Source organism: Perna viridis, chromosome 6 (genome assembly GCF_037379345.1).
Source record: "Perna viridis isolate PV_CMFRI_1.1 ecotype Kerala chromosome 6, ASM3737934v1, whole genome shotgun sequence".
NCBI lineage: Eukaryota > Metazoa > Mollusca > Bivalvia > Mytilida > Mytilidae > Perna > Perna viridis.
In genome coordinates, this window is record NC_142450.1 from 43,316,012 (window position 1) to 43,336,392 (window position 20,381).

At 31.4% G+C, this 20,381-nt stretch overlaps 1 protein-coding gene across 7 annotated transcripts in view; it reads right to left on the reverse strand.

Annotated features, from left to right (window-relative positions):
• Positions 1 to 896: 896 nt before the first annotated feature.
• The window catches only part of LOC148615079 (transient receptor potential cation channel subfamily A member 1 homolog), a 38,729-nt gene continuing 19,244 nt past the window's right edge, over positions 897 to 20,381 (reverse strand). For all 7 annotated transcript variants that reach the window (XM_088589754.1, XM_088589753.1, XM_088589758.1 and 4 more), the window contains 15 exons: positions 20,143 to 20,231; positions 19,508 to 19,654; positions 19,108 to 19,219; positions 18,553 to 18,689; positions 18,012 to 18,133; positions 17,415 to 17,567; positions 16,279 to 16,376; positions 13,862 to 14,031; positions 13,354 to 13,492; positions 11,207 to 11,338; positions 10,595 to 10,795; positions 8,543 to 8,737; positions 7,356 to 7,424; positions 6,880 to 7,059; positions 897 to 6,517 (listed from right to left, as the gene is read on the reverse strand). In XM_088589754.1, the coding sequence (XP_088445880.1) occupies positions 6,326 to 6,517; positions 6,880 to 7,059; positions 7,356 to 7,424; positions 8,543 to 8,737; positions 10,595 to 10,795; positions 11,207 to 11,338; positions 13,354 to 13,492; positions 13,862 to 14,031; positions 16,279 to 16,376; positions 17,415 to 17,567; positions 18,012 to 18,133; positions 18,553 to 18,689; positions 19,108 to 19,219; positions 19,508 to 19,654; positions 20,143 to 20,231 (2,136 nt within the window). In that variant the 3' untranslated portion in view covers positions 897 to 6,325. The remainder of the gene's footprint in view (positions 6,518 to 6,879; positions 7,060 to 7,355; positions 7,425 to 8,542; positions 8,738 to 10,594; positions 10,796 to 11,206; positions 11,339 to 13,353; positions 13,493 to 13,861; positions 14,032 to 16,278; positions 16,377 to 17,414; positions 17,568 to 18,011; positions 18,134 to 18,552; positions 18,690 to 19,107; positions 19,220 to 19,507; positions 19,655 to 20,142; positions 20,232 to 20,381) is intronic.

Genomic DNA, 20,381 nt, shown 5'->3' on the forward strand with positions numbered 1-20,381 from the left:
AACGCGAAATAACTTGAAACTTACGGGAATTAATGTGAAATGTTTGTCTTATTTGTATATAAAAAGGAATAAGAAAACATTTCATTTGTGCACCTGTATTTTTACACAGACTTTCTAATTTTTTTCCTAGAATTTTCAATTTTCCTTTTTTTTTGTGTTGGAGGTTGAAATGGGGAAATTTAAGACTATTTTGTTCTTTATATAAAGTAGTACTTATATTTTGTTTGGTCAAACAAAGTCATTTACGAAACTTTTAGATCAAGGATGAATATGGGACGAAAAGGAACCAAAAACATCAAACAAATTAAGAAAAAAAAACAAAACAAAAACAGAATGTAGGAGTAACAATCATGTATGGTGTATGGTCATGACCTCTAAAATATCAACCACAACAGAAAAGTATTTCATTCGTTTTATTAATGCAAATACGTGCTTGCTACTAGCAGGGCATACAAATAACCTAGTGCCTCACAATGATTATATAGCTATCACCAGTAGGCTTTGATATAAAAAATTGTGGCCACTAAATAGGTTCTTGCTTGTCATTGATTCAAAATGGTTTCACTTTCAAGGAGAAATTTATTCATGACCATCATGGCAGCAAGGGAACTCACTGTTACATGTATTTTAACTAAATGATAGACATTCGAAAAAAAAAATCTTGGTTTCCATAATGCATGTTTTCATTAGATATATAAAATATTACACATTATAAATTTTTTTTTTCATAGTCTAGAAAAATGAGCTCCATGGGCTTTTGTACATGTACATTCCTTAAAGGGTTGTGAAAAAACCAAATCTGTTGTAAACTGTAAAAGCATTCAAGATAGAACTCCAAAGCACTGTACTCCACACCATTTTCAACAACAAATCAATAGCAATAGGAAAACAAGAAACATTTTTAATACATTTTATTAAAAGAGCTTTAATCTAAATACAACTTGCAATAACACAGTGGTTAACTTCAGCAAGTTAAGGCCTTCCCTAGGTAGTAACTAGACAACTGAGAAGGAGATTTAAACTTTCTATCACACAAAGATTTTTAAAAATACCTATGCAATGATAGAAAGATTAAGTCTCTGTCTATTGTTCAGTAAACTACTTAAGGAAATTACCAGGCAATGGTCATTAAACCAAGGGAATACCAACTCTATTCCCAGAAGTTATCTATGTTAACTACTGCACAAGAGGACAATATAAAATGAAAATAATACATTAGCAGAATAAACTTACTACAAAATTAGTACAGTAAAAAACATGAATTTGATACTTGAGCAATTAATAATAGTCTACCAAATGATAACATGGAATAAAATGTTCCACAGGGCACAGCTTGATAAGACAGTAGATGTTGAACCCTGAACAGAAGGGGCAAGTATGGACACTTTTCAATTTTGAATGTGATCAAATAATTGACACAGTTATTAAGGTTTTTGACTCAGAGTGAATGCTATTGCTTAAAATTAGAAATTTACATCTTATGATCCAAAATAAAAATAAGAAATTCAGCATTAAATTACATATTTTACAAATTCAAACAAAGTTTAATTTTGGTACCTGATTAAAGCACCTTGAAAATGTGGCAAAAAATATTATTTTCAATCAATGGTAAGATTCAGCTTATCAAAGAACCCCTAGAATTCAAGGCTTTAAATAATTCTAACTACCGTACTAGTAAAAAAAGCAGCAAATCACAGACGTTTTCTTAAATGCACGTTTTTGTTGACTTTTGGACCCAAAAAGTCAAACTAAACATTTGTTTTTAAAGTTGTGTTTCATTGTGGTACAATATCAAAGAGATCCATACACTAGTCATTGTTTTACAGGTGAAGGAAACATTGCCATAACATAATACAACTATATTTTTGTGTAGTCATGTATAAAAGCTTTTTCCTAAGAACTTGATTTTTATTTTCATGCTTTATATAATAAACTGTTGTTTTAGTTGCATGCAGACAAAGAGTGGAAAGTTAACCTTGTTTTGCCTGCTGAAAGTGTAGTTAACAAAAGATTGAAAACTAAAGAGGTGCAAAATCATATTTTAATTCCTGTTTACATATAAAGTTAATGTTTCTTATTATATACTCTTTATTATTTTTGTTTCAAAGAGGGAACAAAAACCCAACCTAATGCAAAATACTGGTAGGTTCATTCAACAAAAATGAAGCAAGAATTGCACACCCTTCTGGAGCACATGTAATTCTGAGTTCACCCAAGATTTTCTGATGGATTTGAGCTGCTTGTCTCTGTGTAAATATTTGATTTTGTCTTACTTATTGCTTGTCCATATCAGTTTAAATATCATCAAATGTGTTTCTGCCCATGTGTTTTAAATTTTTGACCCCCTTTCAGACTTTTCTGTATATTGGCTTTACATGAATTATGTGAAAATATGCTATCATGAAAATCAATAGGTTTACAGTAATCAACCTCCACAAATTAGAGTTCTCTTGAGTACATGAGATTGATTTATGTCAATATAAATATGTACATATAATAAAAGGGTACACTCACTAGGTCAAGTATATTCAAGAAATATTTGTACTTTTAATGTAAATACATAAACATTTTGATTAGAAGTACAAGTTTATATTTATAAATACAATGAAATCTGTCTATTCTGAACATCTTTCAGACTTTGAAATTTGTCTGGTTTAGACAGGTGTTCAGTTTACTCAGGCTCAAAATACATATTACCAGATATGAAAGGACTTCATTTTTAATATTGACTGGTTTTCGATTTATTCAGGGTTCAGATTACACATGCTTCACTCTAATGTGATTAAAGTGTTTGTTTTGTTACATAACTTTCAGTATTATAAAGATATAAATATCATATGAAATAGTATTTTTCATACATTATCTTTCCTATTTTTATGTGAAATTTAACATAGGATATATACAATATAGATTTCTGTATAAATAATAAATAGAAACAACAAAACATAAACAATGATTAGGTCAAAATCAGATCTATTTCTAATTGGCACCACCCAAGGAAGGTTTTAAAATAGCTTCTACATTAAATAAATATCCCACAAAAACATACCCAGATAATTAAAGATTTATAAAGCACTTTATATTACAATCAACCTTGTGAATTTCTTCAAATATATGAATTTCCATAAAATAACACTTCAAAGAATCAGTAGTTATTGATTTACGGTCAGTAAAATAACAAATGAAATTTATTTACCCCATTCTAACCATAATTAAACAATGTTCCATAAAACATGGTAAGACAAATTCTTATTGATGCAACTTTTCTTTCACAAATAAAAATTGAAATTAAAGATTTCTGTTCTATAAATCTACAAGTTGCGTCATATTTCAAAGAATCTGCATTAAATTGCTATATGCTGTATCATCTTCCAACAAAGGATTCAAATTTTAATTAGTATCTTCATAACAAAAACAACTTGTAAATTATCTGACACTTCCTATCAACAAAAATTCAAGCACTAGTACTTATAAAGAAGGAATAAATTGTATACTATAATCCTTATACTTTCTTTGGAAGGAACAACATAAAATGTGTTTAAAAATTACATATAAACAGGTCAAATGTATACATCACAAATTACAACAAATCACATATCAACCAAGCCTTTATGTTAATATGATATAAAATCATAATACAAAAATAGTATTTATGTTTATTTAATTGTATTTTGTATCAAAGACAGAAAAAAAAGTATAGCATTCAATATGAATTAACTATCAATATAAATTAACATTGTAAAAATACTACAAATATATAATCAATGACTGCAATTCACTACATGTTTTCATAAATAAAAGTACAAGAAACATGTCATAGAACTAGGATGCTCACATCAAGGAGCTGTTGTAAATCACAGCACATTTTAACCAGGCTCCATTTTTGGGTGTTTAAAGCCCGTAATTGGGAAACAAAAACATCAAATAATAGAATATAGACACAGGTAGCTTTCTTCACAAACTGTGAAAATCAAGAATACACTGAAAAAATGGATACCAGACAGAAGTCAATCTTCTATACTCGGCGTCACATAAATAACATACTGTTAAAATTTGAATAAAAATATTTTCTACGACTTTATTGACACCTACTGTCGTTTAAATTGTTTTAAATGACTTGCTCATTCCTTTAGCCAAACGGCTTCTCCCTAAACAAGTCGCTTATTAGCTTAAATCATGCGTAACAAATCCTTACGGGAAAATCCCATACTAATATCCGCCATGTTGGTTTCTACGGGACAATTTGTTTACAAACAAAGTTCGTAAGTTCCCGTCGAACTCCGGTGACAATCGTCTGCTTGATCAACTTCTCGGTATTGTATGTTGTTCGCGTAAAATAAATCTGAGATATCCGAAATAACGCCGAAATGCATTCTGGGTTCTTCGGTTTTTGGACAAACCATTTAAACGTAAACAACATCTCCTAGCAACCCGATCACTGTAAACATGGCCGACTTTTTACAATGTAAATATTGGCACCGAGAATTAAAATCTGACCGGAATTTAACGATTCAATGTTTAGGGAGAAGCCGTTTGGCTAAACGAATGAGCAAGTCATTTAAGACAATTTAAATGAAGGTAGGTGTCAATAAAGTCGTAGAAAATATTTTTATTCAAATTTTAACAGTATGTTATTTATGTGATGCGGAGTATAATGAGAGTTAACATAAAAGTAAATTAATATGTATAGTCACCAAAAATAATCAGAAATGTCCCCCCTATTTTCCAAAGGTATAAATTCCAGATAATTTAAAAATCATTAACTGATCAATACTGAAAAAAATGAGAAAGAAGTCAACAGCCTTCCATTTAAATCACATTTCAATAATAAATAAAAAAACAACATAATTTCTGCATGCATGGATTTTTGAAATATGTACAGTATACCACTAACATTAAACAATGTAATACAACCAGCAGTCTGTTTCCTACTCCTATGACATGATATTTTTATTACCTTCAACATACCATATGATTTTCTATCTTAGTCTAAATACGTATATGCTATATCATATATATAAGATTAAAATCTACTGTGTACAAGTCTTGTATGGCAATCTAATTAAAAATATACATAATTACCATTCCTTAACAGAGCTAAGTCTATAAAGTCTTATAAATGTAAGTAAATATTATGTAGTATAAAATGGATTTCATGAAGGAAAAGCACTGCAATGCACCAAGAGAAAAAAATTCAACCTACAGTATAATATCAAACAAGTATTGAAACATGTTTCTGCATACATAATGTACAGGAAAACAAATCCTATTGCAGTTTTGGACCCGAGACACCAAAATAAAATTAATGTTGAAAAACGAACAGTAAATGGTTAAATATCACACATAAAATACAACCCATCGTATGTTCCATCTTGGTAATCCTTGTTACCTGACTACAACATAGTGAACAGAAACAGTGAAGAAAATACAAAGCTGTGACATAGAACCTAAAGTGTAAAGGAAGAAAAACCACTTATAAATGGTTCCCGGGATTAACTTGCTAGTAGAGCAATTACCATCTCTGTGTAGGTCACACTTATCCAATAATTATATTTTACATAATTGGAGATTATTAATAATCATTATGTGATATCGACATACTCATGCAATTGTCAAAAAATGTATTTTTTATAATTACACATTATTGTTGATCATTATCTGAATATTGATTTTCTTGCTTGAGCTGAGTTAAAGTACTTCTAAGGATAGATGGTCATTGATACTATGAAGGTACTTTAATTTGTGGTTGTCAACATATTTGCTAATTCATAGAGTTTTGAATTTGTCAATTTCAATTTTACACTGTAGCATCTAATTTTTCCAAAGAAATATTACATTTATTGACAACTTGTGGTTTGATCAAAAGCCACAAAAACAAGATATTTGGTTCTATCACAGTTTTCTATTTTACAGTATTTTGCCTATGAAGATCATTACAAAAATAATTCCAGTTTCTATCAATAATTTCTACTCTCACAAATGAAAGTATTAGTCAGTAATTACAAAAAAGAAACAAAAACACACAACATAATATTGTTTTAGTACAGGGAAACATTTGTGCTATGCTATCAATATACATATTATACATAGTAATACGTAAACTAAGACAGCTATAGCAGTCTCACAAACACATACAGCTTTATCTCAATATTTCATCTAAGTAAATACCCTGACATCAGCAATACAATCACGAGGTATTTAGGTACTAGGAAAAAGTCACTTATCAAACATAAAAATGTATAAAATTTCATTTTCATTCCGATCTATCTAATTAAACAACAATAATTCTTAATAAAACTGTTAATGTGACAAAATCCATTTCAATTTATATGAACTGTAGAGCATCAGCTTCCTGATAGTCTTCGTCTTCATATTTGATGTCCTCCTTCTTCAGCAAGGCAATTATCATGTTCTCAAGACGGCTGTTCTGAGCCTGTATGTCTTTGATGTGTGATTTCAACTTCTTCACATCCTTTTGTAGATCTTCTTGGCTTTCTTGCAATTTTTCAATTACATCCTAAATTTAATTAGAAATTTTTTAATGAAAAACCTTAATTAGAAATATAATATATGATAGAAGAAAAAAGAAAATATGTCAATGCTGAACTTTCCATTTTTGTTGTTGTCAAAGCATATATCAACAGGTTTTAAGTTTCATGCTAATAAAACATCATCTTCAAGTCAAAAACAGATGATTAAAAGCATCAACAAAGATAACATATCTGGGAGTGATGACTTGACAGCATATACCTCAATTACGTTTTGCCACAGCATAAATAACACAATGCATATAGAGTCAATGTGAGATACTTGTGGCACACATTTTTATTACAAATGATTACTTGCTTTTATTCGATTTGACATGTTAGTTTAGCTTACCAATTCGGGGTTTAAAGCTTTAGAAATTGTTGCCGATGACAAATCTCCTGCCTCAATATTAGATAACTTTTTCAGTGGATTTAATGTTCTCTCGTTAGGTTTGATTTTCTGTTTCTGTATAACAAATCGCCTCCTAAAAAATTCAGGAACAATCCTCTCTACATCCAATGCTAGTTCAACCTGAAATTAAAAAAAAAATCCTTGATGTCTTACAACAAAACTTGGTAATTCCAGTAACTACACATTTTCCATGAAAAAAGAAAGGTTTTGAAACATTGTATGAATGACATGAGCAATATCTGCATAAAATAGAAACAACCAGTAAAATCAGTCAAACCCAAATCAAATAGTGACAAAAACTATATAGTGGAAACAAAATGTATATAGAAACTGATAAGGGTCACTGGTGAAAGACATGTGATGTTTTTTTTATACACAAGTCAAAATACATCAGAAAAAAAGATTCAATACAATACCTGCATAGCCATTCTCTTTAATGCAGCTTGTTCTTGTACAGCTTTAATATCATCTACAGCCAAACCAACCTGTCACAGAGTATCAAATACTTCATTATAAAGTAGTATTATATTATTTTTATACAGAAATTTGCAAGAACCTATATAAAACAGTTAGAAAAAAAAAGTATTCATAGAATTGATTTTAAATCATACACTTCATTTTCCATGTTCATTGTATTCAAGTCTGTAGATACCAAAAACTTATCTGATTCAATTCATATATTTACAATTTGACATGTTTCTCTTACCATATTTCATCTGCATTTGTGACAGTGAAAACCAATTCAGTTATTTTTTATCTTGTTTTCAGAAATGCAATACACAACAAATCAATAAAAGTAGTTTGGTAATTGTGGGCGTGGCCTATATAAATAGCTAGAAATACATCCTATTTACTCATGAAACATCAATTATAACCCTAATTAGGTTACAGACCACCAATTCAACCAATGAGCATTTGGAACATACGCAAAAATAGTCCTACGCAGAAATTACCCCTGTTCCTCATAGTGCTGAGAAAAAAGTTCTCATCTTATTTAAAAAAATCAAACAGTTTCTGAAAGGAAAAACATTTCTGTACATTTTATAGGTGCATTTTGCTTCTTGTGATGTGAAGCCTAATCTCCATAATGATTTTTAAATATACCCCTATCTTGTGAAAACACTGGGATTTCCCATGCTATTTATAGACCCTTCACTTCCGGTGACCAGTACTGCACTGCAAGTCTGCTAACCCCACATGCCATTCTGAGGATTAAGAGCTGACATATATAGAATCATGCTGATATATAGTCCTCTGCAGGTTAAAGTTAAGATAAAGTCCAGAGAAGCCATTGAATATTGTGAAATTAGCATAGAAGCCTATGGGAAGTGGAATTAGTGGTTTTTAGCCTAATTAAAGATAATCATATTTAATGATATGCAGTGGCTTGGAAGAAAACTTTGAAAAGTGGCCATTTTTCAGGATTATTTAAAGATATTTACAATCTGAAAGGGCCATTCGTTAAGAAACCATATAGTTTTCTTTAAGATGAAGGGTCATTTCCAGCCAGAAAGGACCCCTTACATTCCCAACCCCCGGATATGTACAGTGAATGTAATTATTCTTATTTTAGATTTAATTGTAACAATAACAGTAAACTTACCAGTAAGTTCATGATGATGATTGACATGATCACCATGAATACAATGAACAATATGTATGTAATTTCTTCTTGAAACACCTTGTTCTCAAAAAGATTGTCTCGGTCTTCATGGTTGAAGATAGAATCATACTCAAATTCTCCAATCATCATGACTGTGGTCTTTATTAGTGCTTGCCACACAGTGTCAAAGGGTTCCTGATAAAAGTAATATGATGGCTTTAAGATAGTGTTTAATAAAACAAAGAAATATGAAAAAAATAACACTGAACCACAAAAAGGTTTACAGTACAGATTTTTTTAATTGATAGGTCATCTTAAACATTTTAGAATAGAATGTTCTCAAGAATTTTTTACACCACAAGGAATGTAAATAAAAAGCTTTGCCGAGTGCAATATGATATGACCCCAGCCAGTCGAACTCTGTTTACTTAAGACAAGTGTGGACACAATATTAGTTTTTGACACATTGAACACAGGGAGTAACAGTTCATTAGAACACAATATTGCGCAATATTTTGAAATTCAATTTAAATGCATGTACAAATGTCTGCTTCAGGATGAATTCATGGATTACTGATTACATTCTTTTGATTACCACTATAACCTTGGTTCCATTGATTATTCTTTTGTACCACAGTATCTCAAAAACAAAAAATGGTAGGGTTAAATATTTCTCAAAGCTCCTGTATTAAGACTAGGATTTTCATATAAAATCCAATTATAAAATATTTTCAAAATCACAACAAAAATTTTTAAAAAGTCAATTTTTTAGAGTTGTGGTTCCCTTTTGCTCCATATAACTCGGAAACTGTAAAAGATATCCGAAATCTGATTAAAAACCGCAGGGAAGATTTTCATGAGGAATTTATCAAAAAGAAATTTTAAAATCATATCTGAAATAAACAAGCTATCGTCAAGATAACAGAAAAAAATACATTTTTCTGGCCCCTTTGTGACCCCTACTTGACCCAAGTCACAACACCAAAAATAAATTTGTTATTGGAGTTAAACAGTTGAATCACATAAAATACTTGTTTTTGGCCGCTTTTTCACCTCTAATTCTTAAACAGTTGGGGCCATAACCCCCCAAAGATCAATATTAATCTTCCTTTTGAGGTTTAAAATATAGTTATAAAGTTTAAAAAGATCAACAAACTAATACTCAAGTTATCACAAGAAAAACTAAGTGTCTAGGGACAACTACGACTACTGTGTCATACTAATATATGTTTGCAAATTTTCTGCAGCTGTTAAAAAATGTAATGATTGGGTTATTTACAATCACTATCAATCAAAGAACAACGTAAGTTGTCACGTGGGGTCTATAAGTCTTCTGTCCAAGGTGTTAGTAATTACACAATTGACTGATTTTAAGTACAATAAATGTGTCTTTGCGATAACCGTCAGCTTGGATCATTATTGCCTTTATCCAACTGCATCGTAATAAGTCACATCACAGTTAAAACATGCACATTTACCTCAAAAAGCGTGTGTAAGTTCGCGAGTAGTTTTTATTTCTGCTGATATTGGTCAATCACAAAATCAGTGAAAATTTATACACCAGAAAAAAAAGTACAATTACAGTAATCAAATTCTATAAAACACTTGATTTTGGCCCCTTTTTCTAAAACAGTTGAATCCATAATCCTCAAAATCATTGCCAACCTTCCTTTTCTGGGTTGGAATTTTGTTATGAAATTTAAAAATTAACTAATATTCAAGTTATTACATGAAAACAAAGTGTCTACAGACGACTGACTGTGAAGACATGGGACAACAACAAGAAGGACAAGTACAGAACCATACTATAATAGGTGTATAAAACCTACTCAATCTTTGGTTCTGATTCATTTATGTCAGCTATAGCATCAAAACAAGTATCTTTGAAAATATTGAATGAGGGATTTTTTTTGTAACTTTAGAGTAATTGCTGAACAATTAGATCAATCATACTCTTTCTTTTGATCCATTTTTGTTTGAGTTATACTGTAAGTATCCATCTAAATTCAAAGAAATTCTTCCTCCATCTGTATAAGAGATCTATCATCATACCTGATTTTGTAGGAGTGTGTAGAATCCAAGGGCAAAGGCCACAATGAATAACACAAATACAATGAAGAATTGTATGAATGTGTTCAAAATGTCCTTAAACATCACCACATAGATTCCCAATGCTGGAAACTTCTGGAGGAACAACACTAGCTCAATCCACGCTAGAAATATAGCAACAGCTCCTAATGACCATTGCCAATCCTGTTAAAATTATTATCAAAGTAGTCAATTTTATATATAGATCAGTATACATTGTATTAAAAATATGACTGCTCAACTACATTCAAACCAAAAGAAGTTAATATTAGAAAGAAAAATCCCAAAAATTGGGTTTGTCTTAAACTGTTAAAATTTAGTTGTTGAGGTACATCTATTCTATTTCCAAAACTATATGACCCATTCATAATTTGTAAACAATCAGCTTGCACACGATAAATCTGAACACATTATCAGCATTTTAAGTCTCATTAAAATGAAAACAAGGTAACCATGACAATATGAAATGATGTCTTCTTTAAAAATTCTAAGGTCTAGCATTTTACCACAATTTACTACCAAACCATTTTTTAGTTATTAATATTATATCATATTGACAAATGTGCACAAACTTACATATCTGTATCCTGAGGTCCTTTGACATCCTGAAAAGTCTATCACCAATAATAGAGCACACACATATGTCACCCATTCTATCAAATTCTCCCAACCTAAGTAGTTCAGCTTTGCTTGGTATACTTGTAGGAGCTAATGGATAGAAAGAATAATAAATCAACCAGTACTTTTAATAGCAAAAACATCAAGAATTTATTAGGAAAATTATTTGTATAAAAAATTGAAATGCAAGAATGTTTTTAAGCCTGTTTAAATATACTACATGCCCTCATAATAGACAGTTAGTCCCTGGAAGTTGTCCCCTTCTGAGATTTCTGTGAAAATCAATCCAAGTCAGGCTTTTCTATGATAACATCACGTCACATAAGTTTGAAAGGAATCCGACAAGAAGTGAAGGTTCTATACAAGCTATTAGCTTAAATGTGCGATATATACCGAACTCCCAACAGATTTCTGTGAAAATTAATCCATCAAAGTTTTTTGCTCCCCAAACTTTGAAAGAAATCCAAAAAATTGAAGACTGCAGCCAGCTAACATTTTAATGACATTGGAAGGAATGATCATTAAAATTAATTCTCTTTGTTTCTAAAGGTATGATAAAACAAACATAATGAACAATTCTGCTGTGTATAATCATGAATTTCAAAAAGTAATTGATTAATTGTGATTTAACATCCTATGACAGATATTTTAAGCATTTAAGAATGAGAATGTTTGATCATTTAAGCAGACTTTGCTTTGTGTCAGTCTACACACTGAGCACCATTCTTTGATATGCTAGCTGACAGATTACAGTCCTTAAACCAATCTGCGCAACAATTAGACAGATCGATGACCGATCACCAGTGACCGATCTGATCACAGTTTTGTTATGCAAAATGACGCAAGACCTGCTTTAAATAAAAGAAAAGTAAAATAAAAGTATGAATTGATGTTTAAATCTATTATATTGTGTAAATATGTGTAAAATTGACAAAGAAAACAACAAAGAGTGTAAAATACATTGACCGCTCTGTGGTCACATGATGTGATCACCAGTTAAATGGATCGGTTTGACAGATCGATGACTGAATGGAAACTGATCGGTGATTAATGACTGATCCCAATTTTTGTTGCATGGATCGGTTCAGGTACTGTACAACAACCTACACCAATTTGTACATATCATTCTGAATCTGAGCCAACCCATCTTCACTCTATCGCCCCGTGCAGGTCCGTGTGTAAAAAGAATAGGCCTGCAGCAGCGCTAAGCTTGTCGTAAAAGGTGACTAAATAGTGCTCAGAACCCTAGCCGGGGGCTAGGGCGCTCTGTCCAAAGAGCAACTGGGATGTGTGCCCCAGGTGGTGGAATGGGGTACCCCTGGCATGTTACATGCTGGGGTTGTCAGGCTATAATACGGAAAACCTGACTGCAAACCATAGCGGTGCACCGTGTTGGGAAAGATGCCACGTTCCTCGCATGTTAAAAAACCCCACTGTGGTATTCTTCCGGAGTAGGAACCATAGGGCTCCGCCACAGGAGGCTAAATTGCCCAACCCTACCCACCTCTACCTATTTCCAGTGGCAATCTCAATTTTTTATTGACCCCATTGTCCTTGTGTCCCATCCCTTTTTCATTTCATTTCATTTTATCATCAATTTCATGTTCATCGTCTGAATATAGCTGAAATATTGCTGCTCGGATGTTAAACCCCAACAAACAAACAAATCTTCACTCTATCGCAAATATGTTATGTACCTGGCAGAGAAGCAGCAACTACCAATCATAGAGTCTTTGGTATATTTCAACCAAGGCATCTAACCCACATTCTTCCACACTTGAGGAGAAAACACTACTAAAGACCACCCAGGCAATTAAAATAGTGACAAAATCATCAAAAGATTGAAATGAAAAGTACATGTATTTGATTATCAGTGTGAAAATTCTTTCAATAATTCTGATTTTTAGACGAAAAAAATCCACATTCTAATCTATTTTTTGAAACAATAATACTTTCATGGTATATCATGTATATGATAGTGCAGTCTAATACATTGTGTCATGGCATAATAAAGACATAATGAGTAAAACAATCAGTGACAGGACAACATATGGGTTACAATAAACATAAAAGCTGTTTTGTTTGGCCTCTAAACAAATACTTACCTCTCTTAGAAGATTCCAAGCAGCCAATGCCATAATGACATACTTCCCAATCTTAGCAAATATATGTTGTTTCCATCCCAAATTGTCCACATCTTCACATGAATACAACGTGTAATTACTGCTAGAAATTTTCAGAGCACTGAAATAAACATAAAAATGTATTAATATTGTATCAAAAGTGATAAACATGTTGCATACTAATGTACTGTATTTTTGCTAAAATTCAGTCTTTATTAAGTCAAAATCTAAAAAAAAAAAAAAAACAAGTTAAAATCCTTGATGTTATGATTATACATGTCATGCTCATATTGAATTCTGAGAAAAATTGGATAGTAGTTCATTTGAAAGATAAGATAAGAAGTTAAAGTTCAAAATAAGAAGTAAACATTTATGAATGGCTAATTGCATCTAGTTTTCTATGAAAAATTGTATAAAAAAGTGAAGACAACATCATGAACTAAAAACTAAGAAAGAGTTTGGACTAAATAGAAAGAGAAGATAATTTTACGATTCAAATGGAGCTTTAGTTGTAACAATGTATCCTGTCAGGAACACTAGGAAAATGGCGTAGACGAAGAAATTGATGTAGTAAAATAATCTTCCAAAACTGTTCCACTTGTGTCGTAACAAGGCTGTAACAAGAGGATGTGCCAGTAAATCCTCTCTCTTTGAGGTCACCTACAAAGTTTAACATAGAGGTCAATAAATGCTCTCTCTTTAAGGTCACCTACAAAGTTTAAAATCAGTAAATGCTCTTTGAGGTCATCCGCAAAGTTTAACAGTAAACGAATGCCAGTTTCTTTTTTTATTACCAGTGATTGTGGAAGGTTGTTAGGATTTTCTACCATTTACAAGACCAGAGTCATATTCTGAGAACAGTTGATTTCAATCAAAGAAATACAATAAAAAATTAAAGTTTGTTTTTATGTCTCCCCTAATCCCGCAAACTGGATCCACTTGCAGTATCCACATTTTGTAAAATTTTTCAATAGTTTCAGAGGAGTTGCAATGAAAAGGTAACTTATGAGGATTTTTGGCAAATTTCTAAGTTAAAAGGGGCATAACTCCTACAAATATTGAAGTAACAAAGTTTCCTGGTAATATGCAGAACATATTATGTTCTTGCTACATACCAAGTTACATAAAAATGATTTGGTAGTCTCAGAGAAGTTGCACTGACAAGGTAATTTATGAGGATTTTGGCAAATTTCTAAGTTCAAAGGGGCAATACTCCTACAAAAACTGGGGATCAAAACTTCCTGGTAATAAGCTCAACTACATATGAAGTTCTTGCTTAATACCAAGTTTCATAAAATTTGGTTCAGTAGTTTCAGAGGAGTTGCATTGACAAACTTTGTGATGGACAGACCAAAAACAATATGTCCCCTCACCTAAGTGGGGGGGGGGGGAGACACAACCATGTTTTATTAAGTACCAGTCCACATAATCTTCTGACATTGCCAATGGTTAAGTGATTCATGGTGTAAAAAAACCCACCAAACAAATAATGCTTTTTCAGTCTACATATGATATATCTTTAGTAACAATAGTCCTTTCTGTATTCAGATCTGTATTACATTCATCCCCTAATAAAATTAACCAAAATCTTAGCAAATCAAGAACAACAAATCTTGCAAAGTTCCAATTTCATACACAATCTATATCTTTTTTTCTCAAAAGAGCAACAACCAAATAAAAAACTTGAATATGTGATCAACAACTGTTTCTCAACAAGAATTAGGAGTGAGTTTGGTGGGTTTTTGACATGAATTGCCTAAGACATAAAACAAAAACTTCAATGAAGAATAAAGAGCCTGATACTCCAGTTGCCCTTTCAACTTGTCCTTATGTTTTAATGAATTTACATGATCAACTAGAAATACTGTGAGCCCTGTCAAATACTCCCCCTTAAAAAAAAAGTAAATAAAAAATGCACAAAAAATTTGGCACTATCATGGCTATCTCAGGTTTAATTTTAAGTTTGTTGTCTTGATTTTTCACCCATACATTTCTGTCTTGTTTAAATCACACTTTTCTGACAAGGTTACCAAGTACCTTTTATATCTATTAGTCTATCATCATTACCCTTTTTAAGTATAAAAATTCATAACAAGGAAATGAAAAATCTGAAATTTATAAAAATTGAAACAGAGCTTATGTCCATAGATATGACCAATTCACCACAGTTTCATAAAAGTTGGTAAAAGTGTTTTTGAGTTATTGACCCGAAAACTTGAAAATCCCCCTTTTTTAAGTAAAAAAATTCATAACACGGAAACAAAAAATCTTAAATTTATAAAAATCGAAAGGCAGCTTGCGCCAATAGATATGAACAATTCACCAAAGTTTCATAAAAGTTGGTGAAAGTGTTATTGAGTTATTGTCCGAAGTGTTGACGACGGATGTATGGCATGACGGACAATGGTATACCATGATACGTCCCATCTTATATGGGGGTATAAAAACTTGAAAGCTCCTCCTTAAGTCTTTCCTGCCAAGTATGCAAAACCTTGGTTTGGTAGAATTCTACAGGTGCACATATGCAAAAAATGTGTTTCCACATGGTGTTTTAAGGCAACTTTGAGTGGTAACAGCCACATGTGCCAAATAAAAAGTGGATTATTTGTTGTGGATTTAGAGGTCAACAACTCATTAAAATTTCAACCCACTGGCACCTGTGTTTGAAGAAAAGTTTATCTTAAAAAATTGGCCGATCAGAAGTTGAGATAGCATATGACAATCATTTGTTCCACCTAATAACAAAAGGGAATGAAGTTAAATTTTTTTCATTGACAAAACTTGACTAGCAATAAAAGAATTGAAGAATTGAATCAATGAACTAGGCATGGAAATATATGCAGCTACAAAATGCTAAAATGTGTTAAAGATAAAACATTGCTCTGTCATTTAGGGATGGACACATACCATTATCATTAAAGGATGGTTTTTCTTCATTTCAGATGAATCTGATGTGTAAGCTCTGGCACCTTTGGTTAGTTTGAAGTCTTCTCCATACACACTTCCTACATAAAAATAATAGAATACTTCAGCATAATTACTACAGTAAAACCTGTACTAGCAACCCCCTCCTGCCAGCTGCAACCTTTTTATATCCCTCCCAAGAAATGTCCATGCATTTTACCCCTATATAAAGACAGTCTGTCAAAATGTGACTATCGACAATCAAAAACCGTTCCTCCAAATGAAAATCCTTGTACAGAGTGACTTTTTTGGTGCTATGACATTTTTTTTATCTTGTTCAAAACAAGATCTTGTATGAAACAGAATTTAGGGCAGCCAATGAAACCATTCTCATTTATGCCTTTTTTATACAGTTAGTGAACAAGATTAAGATTTACCAATAAAAAACTGAGTTAAAAATAATCTTCATTAATGAGTGAATATATTTTACATAATTGCTAAGGAAAATCATCTTTCAAATAGAATAGCTTTGGATACATGTATATATTAATATCAGAATTGTATTTAATGTGTTTTAATGTAAACATTGTGCTAATATTGATTTTTAAATAATGAAATTGCTTATTCAGGCATTGTAGTACCTAAAAATACATTATAAATGGTAATAGAAAAAGAAAAGATATGGGAAAATGTAACAAATACAACTGTGTGTCAATAATGAAATAAATGTAATGACACAACCCATGTTTTCAATACTTTAAACAAGGAAATATATTTTGTTTTGAAAATCTTGATTACCTGCATATAGTGATTTTTTATCAATGGCCCTTGAGAAAGGTCACTATGGACAGGTTTAACTGTATCAATATTTAGGTAATGAGATTACAAATTACTCAGTCAAAGGGATTCAATAAAGACAAGTGCGAAAGTCTTATACAGAACTTTATAATAAACTTATCTTCATAGAAAAAAATATCATTTTTCACATATGATATTCCAAATGCCATGTGATATTCCAAATCCATCCATCCCATGGGATATAATAGACATCAGCCACTATTGATTTGTTTTTGTTATCTACTTATTAATTTTTTCATTTATGAAAGAATCATCTCTCATGATAAATCAAGATTTCATACCTGAACCTGAACCAATTTCACTTGCTCCCTTCTCTCCCCAACAAGCATAGGCATCATCCAGAAATTCATAATTAAACACAACAGCATAGTCTTTATGTTCTGGATTCTTCCTGTTGTCAGTCATACAGCGAAGAAATACTGCTTCGGCCACATCTACAAGCAATAAAACAAAAACATTTACTCAATAGAATTACGATATATTGATGGAGGTTCAGTCATGAAAAGCTTAAAAAATGTACAAGGTCAGATGTACAACTACTTATATTTATCATATTTTTATAATAAAATTTCTTTTTTCCATGATAGTGTGATGTAGAGAAACTTAACAAGTTGAAAATTGCTTTTTTTTAAGATGCAGAAAACAGTAGCTCAATTGTTTGCTGAGTAAGATGTTCAATTCTTAAAAACAAGGCATTAAATCCCCTTATATCACAATATATTTACATGGTTATACTTAGCCATAATCAGCATTCAATCAATCAACCATGCAATACAGTAAAACAAGAATCCATTTTTAGGTTGAAAAATTTTCTACAAGAATTAAAAATAGAAATAACAGGATGAGAATTAGTTTCAGAGGGAAGCAAGCTGTGTTACCTGGCATCTTCTTGATGAGTTTTCTCATTGGAGTAGTCCTACTTCCTGTGGCAATGTCAATAGTTTCATTTCTCAATGCCTCCTCCCAGTGATCAGAGTTCACTATTTCATAAGCAACATCACTGAAATATGTAAGTATTGTAAATAATGTATGTATACTATGTTCTGGAATAAATTATTGTGAAAGTATTATTGTTCATGGGGTACCAATTTTTGTGGATTTCATGGATTTGGTTAACCATGAAATTTGGTTCCAGACGAAAAAGAAATTTCCCTTTTGTTTGTATGATAGAGTTTTCAAATCCATGAATTTAAGATTCTAAAAACTGACCATTTTCCCCTATACCACGAAAATTGGTACCCATGAAAAAAAAGTACTTTTACAGTATAATGCTTTCTATTTTCTCCTCTTTACATAAAATATTCCGTAAAATATTTTAAAAAAAGACAAATTCAATATTTCAATATTTTGTTTTCTGCCAAATGTTCTTTGTGCTAGTGAAATAATGTTTTTTTTTATTTTCTGATTACTCCTACTTACATTTTATTACTGTCAATGGCTAAATCCAGACAATTATTTCCATCTGAGTCACATTGAGCAACATTGGCATTCCACTGAATCAGAAGCTTGACCACATCAGAATGACCATATCGACAACCAAGATGGAGTGGTGTTGTCTACAAATCATATGCAAGGGAATGAATAGAACATAACTCCACTTTTTTTTTACTTTTTTTTTATCACAAATTAGTTCAATGCTTAATAATCATAATGGTTGACGAAAATTGTCCATTGACCTTTCCCAATGTTTTACTAGTAAGTGTACATTTATAAATCAAACAGCAAAGCTTTATAATTTTTAATGTCTGTGATTCCTTTAAGGTTTTAAGACAAGAGAAGTGCATACTAAATCTATGATGTCCTGCACAAAGTACACAAAATATATAAATCTTTGATATGATGAGACATTTCAAGTAATTAAACTTTTTTTAAGATGACATATAGAAATGAGAAGTTGGAGTATCAAGCAATGAAATTCTAACCTCTTACATCGTAGAAATAAATATCTAGTGTATAATTTTTACACTTTGTTACCTTAGTTTTATCCATAGGATCTACAGGTGAATCAGCCTCTAGTAGGACACGAGCTGTTTTGGGCCATCCTTTAGCAGCAGCACAATCAAGTGGGGTCCATAAACTTCCATTTCTGATGTAATGCAAGTAAAATATTTGTTGAGAAATACAAGAATGTACAAAATAACAAGTACTCCAGGAAGCATGAATCCTGGTTTTAACTTGACATGGGAACAATAAAAAGAATATTAGGAATATCCATCAAAGAACAACTTTTAATAAAATCTGAGTTTGCTGTAGCCAATGAAACATGCACATGAAAAGCAGATATATTATACAAGTTGGTATTTTGTTTTTAATTATGGTTAACAATATCATGTAAAGACACTAGGTAAAAAAGAAACACCATTATAAATATTACCTAGCACTGACATCAGCACCATTCTTTAGAAGTAAATCAGCAACTTTAGAATGACCATTGAGGGCAGCCAAATGTAAGGGTGTGTTGGAGTTCTCATCCTCGTCATTGGCAGCAGAGTGATCCTTGGCCAGTAACTCTCTTACACAACTAGAAATAAAAGTTAACATACATGCAACTAAACATATTTTGATTTATATAATAAAAAAAATATTTTACCAATGTTTTACAGATTAAAAAAGCTTTATGAAAAAAAATGATGACAAAACACTTATCATAACATTTGACATTTTTCCTGAGGAAAACTTTGCCAGAAAACTGTTGTATTAAATTTTTTCACCCTGACTAGTGTCAGTAATCAGAAATAGCACCCAATAATGTAAAGATACTTTAATTTGTGAATACCAATTTTCATGGATTAGGAAAGAAACACAAGCTCGTCAATTCTTGAATTCATGTTTTTGAGGTTTTAAGTATAAATGTCAAAGGAAATCATCTTTTCATTGGGGAAAAATTTTGTGGTCTGACCTACCAAAAAAAACCCACGAAAACTGGTACCCCCACAAACAAAAGTACTTTCACAGTACAATATAATTTGCAATTTAAACTTTTCCAGATAAAAGAAAATTAGTGCCTACTTGGTTCTACCATTATCAGCTGCCAAATGTACTGGTGTCTGTTCTTCCTCATTCTTACTGGTTATATCTGCTCCATTCTCCAACAATATCTACATTAATTATTCAAAATACTATACACAAGTGAAGAAAGTGTTCATTAATTTTTATTTTTGAAAGTAGGAATGAAATATAAAATACAAATTAAGTATCATGAGCTTAAGCACATATCCACAGGTTTCCCTCCCTTTTCCATTGTTAAG